Source organism: Aristolochia californica, unplaced genomic scaffold (assembly GCF_029961685.1).
Source record: "Aristolochia californica isolate CCGP_79_NKW_82.1479 unplaced genomic scaffold, dmAriCali1.0.hap1 SCAF_7, whole genome shotgun sequence".
NCBI classification, from domain to species: Eukaryota; Viridiplantae; Streptophyta; class Magnoliopsida; order Piperales; family Aristolochiaceae; genus Aristolochia; species Aristolochia californica.
In genome coordinates this window covers 2,736,275-2,750,949 of record NW_027182268.1, presented here as the reverse complement: position 1 = coordinate 2,750,949, position 14,675 = coordinate 2,736,275, and the positions used below count along the sequence as shown (strand labels likewise).

The 14,675-nt window shown below is 41.9% G+C and overlaps 3 protein-coding genes across 3 annotated transcripts; all 3 read right to left on the bottom strand.

Annotated features, from left to right (window-relative positions):
* Positions 1-603: 603 nt before the first annotated feature.
* On the bottom strand, positions 604-1,921 carry LOC137936205 (uncharacterized). Its single transcript, XM_068780773.1, has 4 exons — positions 1,720-1,921; positions 1,223-1,501; positions 849-1,090; positions 604-714 (listed from the first exon to the last, which is right to left on the bottom strand). The coding sequence occupies exons 1-4, from the start codon at positions 1,919-1,921 to the stop codon at positions 604-606; spliced, it is 834 nt and encodes a 277-aa protein (XP_068636874.1).
* Positions 1,922-7,319: 5,398 nt separating this feature from the next.
* On the bottom strand, positions 7,320-8,603 carry LOC137936725 (AP2/ERF and B3 domain-containing transcription factor RAV1-like). Its single transcript, XM_068781578.1, has one exon. It carries the CDS (start codon positions 8,500-8,502, stop codon positions 7,456-7,458), a length of 1,047 nt encoding a protein of 348 aa, XP_068637679.1. The 5' UTR covers positions 8,503-8,603; the 3' UTR covers positions 7,320-7,455.
* Positions 8,604-13,779: 5,176 nt separating this feature from the next.
* On the bottom strand, positions 13,780-14,467 carry LOC137936521 (large ribosomal subunit protein uL24y-like). The gene has a single exon (XM_068781245.1). It carries the CDS (start codon positions 14,401-14,403, stop codon positions 13,951-13,953), a length of 453 nt encoding a protein of 150 aa, XP_068637346.1. The 5' UTR covers positions 14,404-14,467; the 3' UTR covers positions 13,780-13,950.
* Positions 14,468-14,675: the final 208 nt, after the last annotated feature.

The following is a 14,675-nucleotide window of genomic DNA, read 5'->3' as shown; positions in this document are numbered from 1 at the left end:
TAGATTTGTGTGGATGTATCCTCTAAAGACTAAGAATGAAGTCTTTTGAATATTTGTTAAACTTCAAAATATGGTGGAAAATCAATTTTCTTGCAAGATCAAGGTATTTCATTCAGATGGAGAAGTTGATTACATAAACTCTTTTTTTTAGAGATGTTTTGATTCAATATGGAATTCTTCATCATCTCTCTTATCATTATACTGCAGAACAAAATGGAATAGCTGGAAAAAATAACATAGATACATAGTTGAAAGGGGATTAACATTGTTATATGAAAGTAATGTTTCAAACTATTTTTTGGGTGAAGCTTTTCAAAGTGCAATATATTTGATTAATCGACTTCTTATTGCTCCCTTACAAGGTAAAGCTCCTTGGTATGATGGTATGCAAGATGAGTGCAATGCTCTTCAACGAAACAATACATGGGAAGGTCTAGGCACATTTGCTTTAAAATTTTAACCTGCAAATTTGTTCAACAAACTGACGAGGCTCTGAAAACGGCAATCTCTCCTTCTAGTTCGTCACTTATTTGTATCATTTTTCATGTTTCAGAAGGAAAAAACAGTCGTGGGTTTAATTTCTCAGTCACTTCCGTTTCGATTTTAGCGACGAACTCCAGAAGAGACAACCCAGAACCTGCACTTACCGGTGTCCACGTCCTTGTCCTCCTTCTCATCCTTCCGCGCTTTCTCTTCTTTTACTTTCTCCTGAACCTAGAAGGAAATAAAGAATCACATTACCCGTTCAAATTGCCAATCGCTGGCTACTGTGGATGACTTCAGACTAGAGAGTTTCCATTTTCTTATTCCACTGTTAGAATACGAAGTAAAATGCGAAGAGGACTCACCTCAGTTCCCTTCCCTATGCGTTTCTGATCATTAAAGTTGCGCGAACCCACTGAATCGCAGCTTGGTATCCAGCTCTCCTTGATGGGAGTTGTCGTGTCTGGACTGCTATCGCTACTGCTCGAACTACGTTCTGACAGAGTGCTCTGAATGCCCACATGTCGAGTTGACATTCCTTTTCCCCTTGTCTCTGCTTCCTCTTTCTCTGCAATCAAAGAGGAAAACGCTCGCCATAAAAGATAGGCTTCATGTCAGAATTAATGTTAACAGTTAGCAGTTGTTAGAAGATCGAACAGTAGGGAATTTGGTTGGAACTACTTGGGGCAGTGAACTGAAGAAGTTTTAATTTATTTGTAAAAATTGAAGCGTTGTGGACCTGATGTAGGAGAAAGTTCGCCCAAGTTAGGCCTCATCTGTACTAGGCGAGCATTAGAGAAAACAACATGGCCAGAATTTGTAATCTTGCTTGGAGCAGTGTATGAGCTGCCACTGAGTGTTTTAGCGAACAAGCACTCCACTGGAACCTCTCCTGCAAGTGGATTACAGATATACTTCTCTGCTTCATTCCATTTGGGGTTCAAAGCGCTCCCGTCAGAACCCAGACTTCTGCAAGAGTATAGATAATCCCATCCTTTCCCGGACCTTGCCTGCAGAGCTATTGAATCAAACTCAAACATCAAACAGTTCCTTGGTTAATTGTTTCAAAACACTTTCCGAGACATGAAAACGCTCATTCTCACTTACTTCTGAGAGCTGCAGTGAAGACGTACACATCGAGTGCTTGTTAACGTAAAATATCAGAATCTGACTCAAAAAACCCATTTGATAGATTTCCTAATTTCATGCGTTGGGTGAACAAAAAGGTGTACGTACCTCTTGGGGTGTAACCTGGAGAAGAAGCCGTGCTGGAGATGTTAGCCGAAAATCTAAAAGATCTTGTTTCTTCTCTATAGCTGTCTAGATTAGAAGCTGAGAATCTTCTGGATCTGCCAATACATGCATTGGGGTTTCCCTCGCGCAAGCTGAAACCTGTGTCCTCTCGCCGCCGTGGCTGTATGCTGGGAAGAGAAGACATTAGAAGCGCAGATTTGAGAAGAGGTATCGAGTACTTTCAGTTTTTAAAAGTTTTTGTTAACAGATGGAGTCAGGTGGTATCTCTCAGTTCTTACCGTCTGATCTTGGGTTGTCTTTTACTTTAATTTATTATCTGTTAGACATGATGGGTATCCAGGTCGATGATCCAGTTGGGCACCTAGGGTTGTTTTCAATCCTTGGCAGAAGCCGAAAAGAAAGGACAAGATGAACGAAGGAGCTCTCTCACTTTTCTGAGGATTAAGAACGAAAAAGTGAACCTTGGCTCTTGCTTCGGAGAGATAAAGATGGGGTGGGGGGGACCTTACAGTCGTGACTGTCGTTTTTGCATGGTCTTTCCAGGCATCTGTGATTTTTTAGCTCCCGGGTAATCCCACATGACATACTTTTTAGTGCGGATTCTGTCTTTCATATCTGAGGTTAGAGGAGAAAAAGAGAGAAAATAGACGAGATGAACAAAGAAAAAGAAAAAAAGGTTGGATTTTCTGGAACTAAAATGGGACCTCTTGGCTTTAGTCACAAACTTTAATAGCATTCATGTTGAAAATAGGAGGTAAAATGTGTTGGTTTTCTATCATTTAAGGGTGGCAAATGTGAAAACTTCTACTACCCTCTTCCAAGATGCATATCTACTATTTCATAAGTCATACAAATGTAAAAAGTCATTTCTCTCAATCAAGATCCTTCAAAAGATAAAGAAATACCACAAGATCCTCTCAATCAAGATCATTAGTTTTGAGAAAGACAAGTATAACTTGGACTTTTGAAGTATTTTTAAGTTTACAAATATCAATCCAAGTACAGCCTGAAATTTTTTTATCAGGTGATCCAAAGTCTATGGTCTGTAAATTGAAGAAATCCATCTATGGTCTCAATCAGGCTTCTCGTCAATGGATGTTAAAACTGCGTTTCTCAATGGAGACATTGATGAGACAATTTATATGGTACAACCTAAAAAAACTCTTAAGGATATGGTAAGGAGTATGATCAGTCATTCCTCTTTGCCAGAGTCACTTTGGAGAGAAGCTTTAAAGACCGCCTTATACATCCTTAATAGGGTACCGAGCAAAGCAGTTGCCAAAACCCCCTATGAGTTTTGGACATGCAAGAAGCCTAGCATTAGGCACTTGCACATTTGGGGTTGTCCATCTGAGGCGTGGCCTTATAGGCTACATGAAAGAAAACTGGACTCAAGGACGGTTAGCTGTTATTTCGTTGGTTACGCTGAACGCTCTCGGGGTTATAAGTTTTATGATCCCACATCAAGATTCTTCTTTAAAACCTGAAATGCGAGATTCCTTGAGGATATTGAGTTTGAAGGGGAAGAAAACATAAGGAATGTTGTCTTTGAAGAAGAATCTGTTATTGACAATGATCAGGTCTCCATACCTATTGTTGTTCAGGCACTAGAGGACAATGTTTAGGCTCCTATTTCTGACTTTGTTCCAGATCAAGACAACAATAAGATTTTTCCTCTTGCACCACCTTTAGAACAAACTCAACAACCTCAAGAAATGTCATTAAGGAGATCCACTAGGGAGAGGAGAAATACGATTCTAGATGATTATATCATATTTCTCCAAGAACATGAGGATGGTGCTGGATTGATAGAAGATGACCCGATTAACTTATGTCAAGCCTTACGCAGTTCTAACTCTCAAAAGTGGATTGATGCCATGAAGGATGAGATGAAGTCTATGAATGATAATGACGTTTGGGATCTCATCGAGATGCCTAAAGGTGCAAAGCCCATTGGTTGTAAATAGATATTTAAAACCAAGAAGGATACAAAGGGTAATGCCGAGAGAAATAAGGCATGTCTAGTCGCTAAAGGCTTTACTCAAAGGGAAGGTATAGACTATAAAGAGACTATCTCTCCGGTATCTTTGAAAGACTCTTTTAGAACAATAAAGGCACTAGTGGCTCATTTAGATCTAGAGCTACATCAGATAGATGTTAAAACTGTGTTTCTCAATGGAGACATTGATGAGACACATTATGGTTATGATCCCCAATACACTAAATCACACACAATTTCCTTTCTCCCCATCCGGAAGAGAGATAAAGGTCTCATTGAGGAATAAGGCGATTTAGTTGAGGAAGACCACAACACCAATCATCCGTTCATATCGTTCGTCTTTCTGTTGCGGAATCACTATGACGAACGATATGAACGGATGATTGGTGTTGTGGTCTTTTTTAACCGAATCGCCTTATTCCTCAATGGGACCTTCGTCTCTCTTCCGAATGGGGAGAAAGAAACTGTGTGATTTAGTATCTTGGGGACCATAACTATAATATGTCTCCTTATATAGGGTTCCCATAATTTCCTATGGTATCTACCCAATTAGCTCATATTCATGGTCCATATCCATGACCCATATTCCTTAATGAGCTTAACAAAATTAGACCACTTAATTTCAGCCTATTCCATTAAATAGAAAATATAATTGAATAATAAATATGCTACCCAAATTAGAATAGAAAATATGAATTTTCTAACAAATCTTTGTTGACAAAAGTCAAATTTCTTATAATGAGATTAACTATGCAAGAGGTTTAAATCATAATGCTTGATCTTTAAAAAATGGATCTAAAGCTGCTTCACTATTCTTTGCAAACGAAAAGAATTTTTAATTGATACCGTTCGGAGATCTCTCATCCATCCGCCTCAATTCAGGTACTAGTCGCAGGAAGCCGCGAGTCAGTCCACCTTTGACCATCAGTGGAGATGCCGAAACCACGTCTCTCCTCCCGATTTTTCACTACCTGTATCTTCCCCTCTTCTTCTTTCTTCAATTCTTCTCCACTTCAACCAAGTTGCCCTTACAGTGGGTTCCACGCGTTCCATAATCACCTCATATTTCCACAAGTTGACTCAGGAGGGGTTGCGATCACCTGGGTCCCTCATCTACTGCTGGAATTCATCGTTTTTCATGCTAGTAACCTTTGACCAGAGCAAAAAGTCGGAAGCTGCTCTATCGCAGTAGCTTCCACACCCGTAACTCTGCAGTCTGCAGTAGAGGGAGGCTTGCAGTCAGCCATTATGAAACTGGAGCTTCGTCAAAGAGTTGAGTTTAATAGGAGAGAGATTAGAAAAGTAAAAGAAGTAAAGAACCATCTGTAGAGTGTCATAAGTCTTGGCCTTGAAAACTCCAACTCGAAGATACTGTTGAGATCTGATTGGCATCTTTAAAGCTTCTGTCCATCCACAAGAGCTGGTCGCCGGTGACTATGACTTGAATCATGCCTTGAAGTTGAATAAACTCCATGTTTGATCCAACTTTGGGTAATTTATCCTAAGAATCTCTCTTCTTTTTCTTCCTTTGTGTTTTTTTTCATTACTTTGACTGCATGGAATTGTCGTAAGAACTCAAGAAGGGGGAGTGAATTGCGGGTTGCTTGGTCAATGAACCGGCTGCCATCTAGAAGACAGGTTATCAGCAGGCTGTCAATTTATGGACTTTCAGGCCTTGGAAGGTTAGTGGAAGGTAAGTCCAGTTAGCATTGAATGGTGATTGCAATTCCGAGCAATATAGAATTGCTTCGTATAAAACACTTTCTGGACTTTCGGGGCTTGCTCAGAAGTTAGTGGAAACTAAGTCCAGTTAGCACAAGAACGACTTCTTCTTCTTCTTCCTCTTCCTAAGCCCAAAAATAGCATATTTAATATTAACGAGTTTTAAAACCAGTGAAAACTCTTTTCCACTTTGTACCAGAAATCATAAATAGATCATGTTTTAAAAAACCAAAACCAAAACAGAAACCCAGCGCTGACCCGCATTTGCTAGTGGTGGAACTGGTTTGGTTTCTCAGTCGCTGTTTCTGGATTCTATTTCCTTCATTACAGATGGACTAAGGTTGGTCCTAAGTCGGTATGTTAGCTCTCCTGTGCTCTATTTTTTGACGCAAAACAGCACTTAAGAGGATAAGCTAAAATGTCCAAGGTTTATCGACATGATGATTGATGAAGGACTAAAGCAGAGACTTTTGAGGGTAGGTTTTCTGTGTTCTAGAAAGAGGAAGAAACCGAAAAGTCGGCCTCACCACTGTATCGACTGATTACATACTTTTCTTCCACTTTTCTTCCACAGCAACCCCCAATGGCTTTTTATAGCCAAAGCATAATTTTCTTCCTGTTTTCTTTGAATCCTCAATAGCAAGAAAAATCTCTGAAGCCTGGACATATCCCAGAATGTTTGAATTCTTTCTCCCTGACTTTTCTTACTGTCGGAAGTAGATATCAAAGCTTAAAGGAGAACCAAACCAAACCAAACCAAACCCCCAACTCTGAAGCCTGGACATATCCCAGAATGTTTGAATTCTTTCTCCCTGACTTTTCTTACTGTCGGAAGTAGATATCAAAGCTTAAAGGAGAACCAAACCAAACCAAACCAAACCCCCAACTTCTCGCTGTTTTCTCACTTCGTCACCGTCTCTACTACCAAACTAGGAAGTTAGACAACACAGGAGATATCCATAGCCTCTCCTTGTTGCAGAATCACGGCAAAATGGTTCGCCGGAAGATAAGAAAATTATATGCCACAGTGATAACTTTCCCCATGTGCTCCGTACGGCTCCATTTCTATAACCCCTTTGTTCTCGTCATTTTCACTCACTTCCCACCATTTTATGATTAAACAAACAAAAAGATGAGATCTCTACCGGATAAGCACAATCATTGGACAAACAAAATGGGTCTCTGATCATCTATGTGGATGTATTCTTTTGCATATACAAGATATTCGTACGTTAAATTGCAAAATTAAAAATTGGATTCCATCGATCACAGCAGTAGTTGCAGAGGACGGACGAATCCATAGTTTGAAAAATATGCCAGCTGTGGCGCCGACGTCTGAAATGCTGCTGAGGTCCCACTTAATCGCCCCAAGAGATGTAGGCGGCTCTTCCATGTTGGATCATACTTATCTCCGTTTTTTTGGCTTAAGATGACCATGAAAGCAGTGACCAGAACGAAGAGCTGGAAAAAAATAAAAAATCCGAAAGATATTTATTTATGGCTTCCGGAGATCATGATGAGAGAATTTGAAACAAATAATGAATATGAGAGAAGGACGGCAGAGCACAGGAGAAGTTTCCAAGAAACTTTCTTTGAGCAAGAGGTAGCCGAGCAGAAGCAGTTTTTAAAGTTTCTCACCAGTCTGCAGTCATGGTGGAATGAAAATGCAACCACCATTGCCATTTCGAGCAAAGTAACTGTTTAGTTTCAGGGAATTGAAGGGCAGTGAACGTTACAAAAGGAAAGCAAAGAAAGAGAAGCAGCGGCAAAATAAAAAATAAAAAAATGGTGGGGAGAGGATAACTGAAGCAGGCAAAAAGATTGCAAATTGATGATATTTTTGCTAAAGTGATTTCCTTTCTTCCGCTTAGTTTCAACCCTTTGGGCTGTCATATCTTTATAATATACACAGCATCTTCGCAAGTTGACTTACTCTATTTCATTTTCTCCTATTTTTACAAAGAAAACAAAGGGAAAAAAAAAATGGGGAAGAACTGTTACAAGGCTCTTACACATTGCTTCTTACAGTGTGGAAGGAACTCCATCTCTATCGGCCTCTTGACATTATAGGCACTAGGTTCAACAGCATTTACAGCTGGGATTTTAAAGATATTAACACCAAAGAGGCGAAACACCTGGACAGGCGGCTGTTGGACCACGTAGGATGCCTGGTTCCTGGGCTTCCAGTCGATGTAAAGTTGCTTATCTGCGCCGATCGATCGGGAAAACATGACAACATCTCCGGCCATGAGATTCTTTTCTTTGACGAATCGGCTCCAACCCTTTGTGAGGACATAGCTTTGGCTGCTATTCCAGTAAGAGTAGCGGAATCTCCAGACCTTGCCGCTTCCGTCTTCGAAATTCAAGAGTACGCCTTTGCACGCGTTCCCGATTTGAAGGGGGAAGTGTTTCTCGGCGTGTTGCTTGGGAATGACGAGGCGGTTGAGTTTGCCGACATCGCTGGGTGTGACCGCCTTATCAAAGAGTGGCTCACGCTGTCTCCCTCCATTGGCGCCGGAATCAGAAGCGCCTCCACCCGAGTGGTTCTTTTTCCCCATGTGACCCATGCTCCGACGGCTCTGCTGGAGCTCATCGAGATACGTGTGTTTTCGGAGCATGTCCACAATTTCAGCTTTGGAGTGAGAGTTCAAGAAATGAGTTTCGACCTCGTCTTCCGTTTCCGACAAGGGCTTGAAGTTGGTGACCGCGTCCCGACCGCGGAATCTCTGAGCAGCGACGTCGTAGGCCCGGGCGGCCTCTGCCTCTTCGTTGAAGGTTCCGAGCCACACGCGCTGGTGCTTCTCGTAGATTTGAGCGCCCCATCGACCGTTAGGCTGCGGGACAACCCCCTTGTATTGAGACGACGGTAACTTCCTCGACTCGGCCTCCACACCTCCCTCCGAATCGAGCACCACGCTGGCTCCGCTCCCCACCCGTTGGAGCCCATCGAAAGATTTCTTCTCCCGCAAACTCACCGTCGGTGACACAGCTGGAGACACAGTAGACGAGTTACTGCAACTCTCCTCGATAAAACTACTATCCATTTGACGGCCCTCGTAAGGAAGTCCCGGATGAAACGAAACAGGAAATTAAAAAAGAGTGTTCAGGGAAGAGAATCGCAGAGAGAGAGAGAGAGGAGAGACGGGTTGGGTTCTCTTTAGGAATCGGTGGATAGGAGAGGTGGGTGGGAATATATAGAGGGAGCTCCATTAATTTGGAAATTTGGCGTAATTGTTCGAGTCAAACTCTATTATGTGATGGTAGGAAGATTCATGGGTAATGTGATTATGCGTGTATGGGGGTGGGGCCCAGTAAGGGCAAGTTGATGGAATTCCCATGACAATAGACCGTGGCTGTGTAAGTTCATCCCCCCCCCCCCCCCCCCCCCCTCTAGCTTTGTAGCTATGGCCCCCTCTTATTATTATGATCCCGATAAACTTGAAGAGTGATCCATTGGCGGGCCCACCTTGTAAGTTACCATTGGCGATAATAAAAAGAATGGATAGGGTCGGACATGCTCATCCAACGTGATATTCCGTGGGTTGCTCACGTGTCCTCTCCTCATTCGCCCCTCCTCTTTTTTTGTCTTATTAGTGGCTTTTGGGTTGGTTTCCCGTCTTTCCTTTCGTGCAACTCGGTCGACGTGACCCCTTTTTTTTTACTATTTCTTACATAATCTTTATGTGGGGCCATGAGTGGTACGAAATGCGGGACCCACATTAAATTGTGCGACGTGACACAATGGCATCCATAAGATGTTATTAATTAACTAATACTTTTACAAGATCTCGCAATCGTCCTCCCCGCTAGTAACATGATTATTTAAGGCCTAAAAAGGGGGATAAAGCCCGCGTGCCTCGTTGGATTAGACTGGGTTAATTTTTGGACGAGTTATCTCCTCATCACTCGAGTTGGGAGTGACTTGGGGATGCCATCCCTCTTTTAACTTTTCATCATCCTGATAGATCCAACCATCTCTGGTGGGTCTGACATCACACGAATTAAATTACGCCAGGGCATGGACTCACACACTCGCTGGACATGGTCCGGTGGTAGAGACCATAATTTCTAGGTGTTGCCTTGTTCAGATTTGAGACTTGGGTGTAACATCTGTGTCACCACGATCATATCCAATCTTTAAGGGTTGCTCCAGATATGACAGTGGGTTCCGTAACGCATATTTTTTAATTAACACATTTTTTGGGGTAAAGTGGGGAGAGGACAAAAGGAATGGTCCAAAATGCAACATCAGGACAATCCTTTGGAGTAAACTCTGTTCAACCAATATCTTAAAAATAATAATTTTATTATTTTAGAGTTATTATTTGAGACAATTTTGAATAAGATTTATGAACCAGATTTAAAAACCCACTTGGCTTGTATTTCGGGTCAAACCACGTGATTGTATTTTTATTATCGGGATCTTAAAAGGTGATTGAAATAGAGATAAACTCAAATTATAGGGGTGAAGTGGTCCCAAGGGGGGAGGGGGTTGCCGACATGGACGGAGACGACAAGTGGTGGATGATTTCCAAGTTGTACTACGAGGAGTGAGGACAACATCCATCCGTTTTCTGCCCTCATGACATCATCTTTATTTCTTTTGTTGCCGATAAGCTCTCGTCCGCCTAACTTTCTAATTTTGTCACGCACTTGCTTTAAAGAGAAAACGGACCATCACCTGAGATCATCCGCTTCGCCTCCGCCGCCCACCCTCCTTGCTTCATTAATAATTCCTCCCCCTCCGGTGGACTTGTAACAAGTTTTTCGAGGTCAACCAAGTCAATAATGTCTAATCATTTCATCATCCAGCCACCCATATTCTTCATTCTTCGTTTCATCGCAGTGAAAGTCTACCAGGGAATAAAGATTAAAGCCTTTCCACCGGAGTTTCATGTGGCCAGCGGCGTTGCTTCGCCTCCACAATTCCGGTCAAAACAACATAGAACAAGTTGGAGGTGGGTGACAAGTATAATCAATCAAAGGGTCCTTGTCTGGTTTTGTTTGAAAATAGAAGATAATGGCCTGGGGTTGACAGAGACTGTTCACATTGGTGGCTTCCTTCCATAATTGAAGAGATTCTTCTTCTTCGAGGAGTCTTGCTCGCTCCTGATTAGACTCTGGCGAGGCAAGTGGGTCCTTAATGAGTTGGCCTGATCCTGTGGTAGAGTTCATGGTTTCGCAACCATACCTGGTTTTGCTTCCTTACCTACTACTGGAACGAAATAATTGACTCGACTTGGTTCATGCATTGATATGGACTCTCCTAGCCATTTTGTAGTTTCTGTGATGTGAGCCTGGCATGAATCGCGTAGAGCAGATAATGCTGGTTTCCTCAAATCACAAATTCGCAAGTATTTATCTGTGGACATCTCATACCAGGTCATCGTCACTACAGTCATTCACTACCACAACCTGTGCGATGGAATTCCTCCTTCACTGCCATGGGGACCAGAGAGAGGATTGAGTCTCCGTGTCTGTATCATTTCTGCTGCTCATCACGCACCAATTTGGACTTTTTTTAAATAATCAAAAACAGTTGGTACAAGAGACAACACCCGGTTCCCGTGAGAAGTTTCGGTTAGTTGATCCAGCATCATCGTTTGTTAAAGAAAGACGCTGTATGGATGGATTCATCTCAGGACGCACTCTTCTTCTTTTCTTTGTAAAAATTTTTCACATTCTCTCCTTCATTTATTGCAGAAACTGTAATACAGTACTCCCACTAGGAAGTCATATTCGAGATGATCTTGACAATCAGAGGTGTTTGTGTTATCATTTATCAAACGCTTCAAGTACAATACTTGCCTTTCCAGAAAAAAAATTTAACAAAAAAGGGAAAAAGAGTTCCAGATTCGCCTGTAAAGGGAATTCATTTGAGCTCCGGGTGATGGGAATGTGAAAGGAATTCATCATTCACCCCGTTAAGTTACTTTTTTCAATGAGAAGAAGCTTTCTGGAATTCAAGCACGATATTGTGGGTAGAGATGAGAAGGGATAAGCAATCATGGAAAAAGTTATCCGTCAAAACGAAGTGGATAGTGATATCCACCAGAAGAGAAAGAGACAGTCAAGCAAAGACACTTCTTAGAGGTTTTCGATTCCATGACTGGTTTACATCCACTCAGATGTGCTCCCACACTATACTTTTTCCTTTCTCTTTAGTCTCTGTACTACTACAGTAAAGCTTTGGCTGTGTGAACGAAGAAGCAAGCGCAGTAGCTAGTATTAGAGTTGTAAGATCGCAGAGCAACTGCAGCTTAAGAACAAATTCCAAGATACTGTGGCTTTTTAAGATGTTTGAAAAGGATAGAGGATTAGGAAGATAAGAGGCTGGACCTTTAGACTGCGAATTACAGCGACGGACGAGGCATCTGATCCATTCTGTACAAGTTTGGTAACCTCTGGATAGATCCGATTTTGACAAAGCTATGATCGGAGAATTTCTACATCTAAATTCCAATGAAGCCCCATTCACACCTTCTGCTTTGGATATGATTTTGCTCTAATCGATCAAATGTGTGGATCTTGGATAAATACTGGGATCATTGCTCCTGTGCAGTCACTTCAGTGAGCTCATGGTGAGAGCAGGTATCCTTCCTTATCTCTCTATCATGATCTGTTTCTACCCTTTACAGACTCTGCTTTGGTTGATTCCATTAGGGTCTTGAGTATTTGAGATTGCGACTCAAAGTTGAGGGTTTATAAGACTTGGATGGAGGTGAAACTTGGTAATAGAGACTAGAGGGGATTAAAAGGGTTTAGGGAGACTAACAGAGTAATAATTTAGATAAGGTAGTGACTAGGAAATGAGATTGTCAATCTCCTAGCTTAACCTTAATTATTCTATTCTATAACTCATGGAAGACACATTGTGATTGAGGTAGACTAGACCAGACTCGATGGAAGGCTTTAGGTTTATTTTAATACACTTATAAGAGTTGGATATCGTGTAGATTGTTAAGCAAGCTTCTTCCTCTGGATGCTTTTAGACTCTTTGGACAGATCTGCGCTTCTATTGAGTTGGCACCACCTTTTAGATCCTTCTTGGACATTTGTGTCCTTACTTGATTGGCATCTTCTTCGATTATTTTGTCCCTGAACAAGCTGGTTCTTTTGCACCTCGAGATCTATTCCACTTTTATGGGCCAGTTCCTAATAATTCAAATGACTCGATTTCCTTAGACAGAGAGAGAGGAACTCTATACTATTATCATTCACTGAGGAGTTCAATCTAGACTAGTTATTTATAGGAAATGGAAAGTTAATCTCGATTGAGAAGCCGCAAGACCATAGATTTGAGGAATGAAAACAAAAGAAGACTTTGGGCTTGACTTGATCACCCAACTTTTGTGCCTGATTGAACCATATCATTTCAGTGGGATGGGAGTCTGACTCTGTTGTTTGGAAATGGACATCCTGTGGGCATTTTTCAGTGGTCTCTTGCTATGCTAGGCTTACCAATAGGGACTCTCCCCAATATTCATAACGCTGCTCTTGAGCTGAAGACACCTGCTCCCCTTAAAAGTTCTTTTTCCCAGGTGCAGCAGTCTTCGTCCTCTGCCCCAATTGGCCATACCAGCCCCTCACCCTGGCCCCAACTTCTAGATGGATTGGTTCCTTGCTTCCTGTACATGGTACAACATAAAGCAGAGAGAGTAGCACCTGGATGCCAATTAGAAAGGTACCTAGAAACACAGTAATAAGTCGAAGAAAGATGACCTGATAAACACATGCAAACCTTTCCACTTCATTAACAGAATTCACATTTCTCCATATCTGAAGTTCAGGTCCTATATTAATTTGTGTTGATGAAAACTAACAATTATAACTAAGAATTCACAAGATTTACTAAGGTGAAGGAATGGTATCCTCAACAAACATTGGATATACTGACGCAGAAACCATTTTGATCTAAAATTCCCACCACAGCTATATCAACCCTGCACATTCAATTGATTCTTCACAATATGACTTGCTTTCAGAAGAGAAATAGCGAGAAGAAGTAATCAAATCAGATTCATAACAAGAAATCTCTAGACATAATTCCAACTCGTGTTCCATTCTTCAACTCAAAAGACCCACGGCGAAAGTTAAGAACAGTGACAAGAACAATTAAGAGTTGGGTTTCTTTTTAGATGCTTCAAACATCTAGTGAACAAATCCAATAAAGAAACTTTAAAATACAGGTACAATTTTTACCTACCTTAAAGCAAGTGCATTTCAAGGCTCTCTAGTAAAGAAGACCACTGCTCACAACAGAAGCTAAGGACCATGAACGCATCATTGTAAGAAGTATAAGACAATTCGACATTGCCACATTTAGTAACCTAATTTGCCCGTGAAATTATACTATTCCTCACCGTCAGGAGGATCACATAAATAACAGAAACCGCATTTAAACAGAACCACAGTTTGTAATCAACTCTGTAATTCAAAATAATAGTAAAAAAGGGGGGAAACCCAACATTTCCTACTGATTAATGTTTTCTCTAATCAATCTCCTGCAGGGAGGGTGCAGCAGCAGCAACTTCCTCCGCTGAGAACTTGCCCTTGCCTTTGTCAGAAGCCCGACCCTTGGCCTTCCGCTCAATAAGCGCCTTCCGATCCTTGTCAAGCTTGAGCTTGGTTATTATGACATTCGAAGGGTGCACGCCGACGTTGACGGTAGAACCATTTACTTTCTCGCGGGTTATCCTCTCGACGTGGATGACCCACCTCTTACGGTAAACCTGGACAACCTTTCCTTCACGCCCTTTGAAGGTTCCGCGCACCACCTGGACTTCGTCGTCCTTGCGCACGGGCATAGATCTGACGTTGTACTTGTTGCGGAGGTCAGCAGAGAGGGGTGCGCTCATCAGGATCCGGCGGACGCTGGACGGGGCCGTGAAGTGAGCCTTCCGGCACTTACGGCGGGAGCTGGTGACCCTCGGGTTCTTCTTCATGGCTGCTGCTCTTCTACCTTCTTTTCTCACGAGCGAGCTCCAGGTTAGGGTTTTGAAGAGGCTGCAATTTTATGTGTGGTTCGACGGAGAAGAAGTTAGGAATCAGAGTCGATTGACCAAATTACCCTTAGGAGCTTCGATTAACCAAATTACTGCTTACTGAGGATAGAAAAAGCCCTTGCTTCTATCTCTTGTATCTTATTTGTTTTGCAAAGACTCCCATAAAATTCTTAGCAGTCTGAATATCAGTAACTTAGAAAGAATGTCAAAAG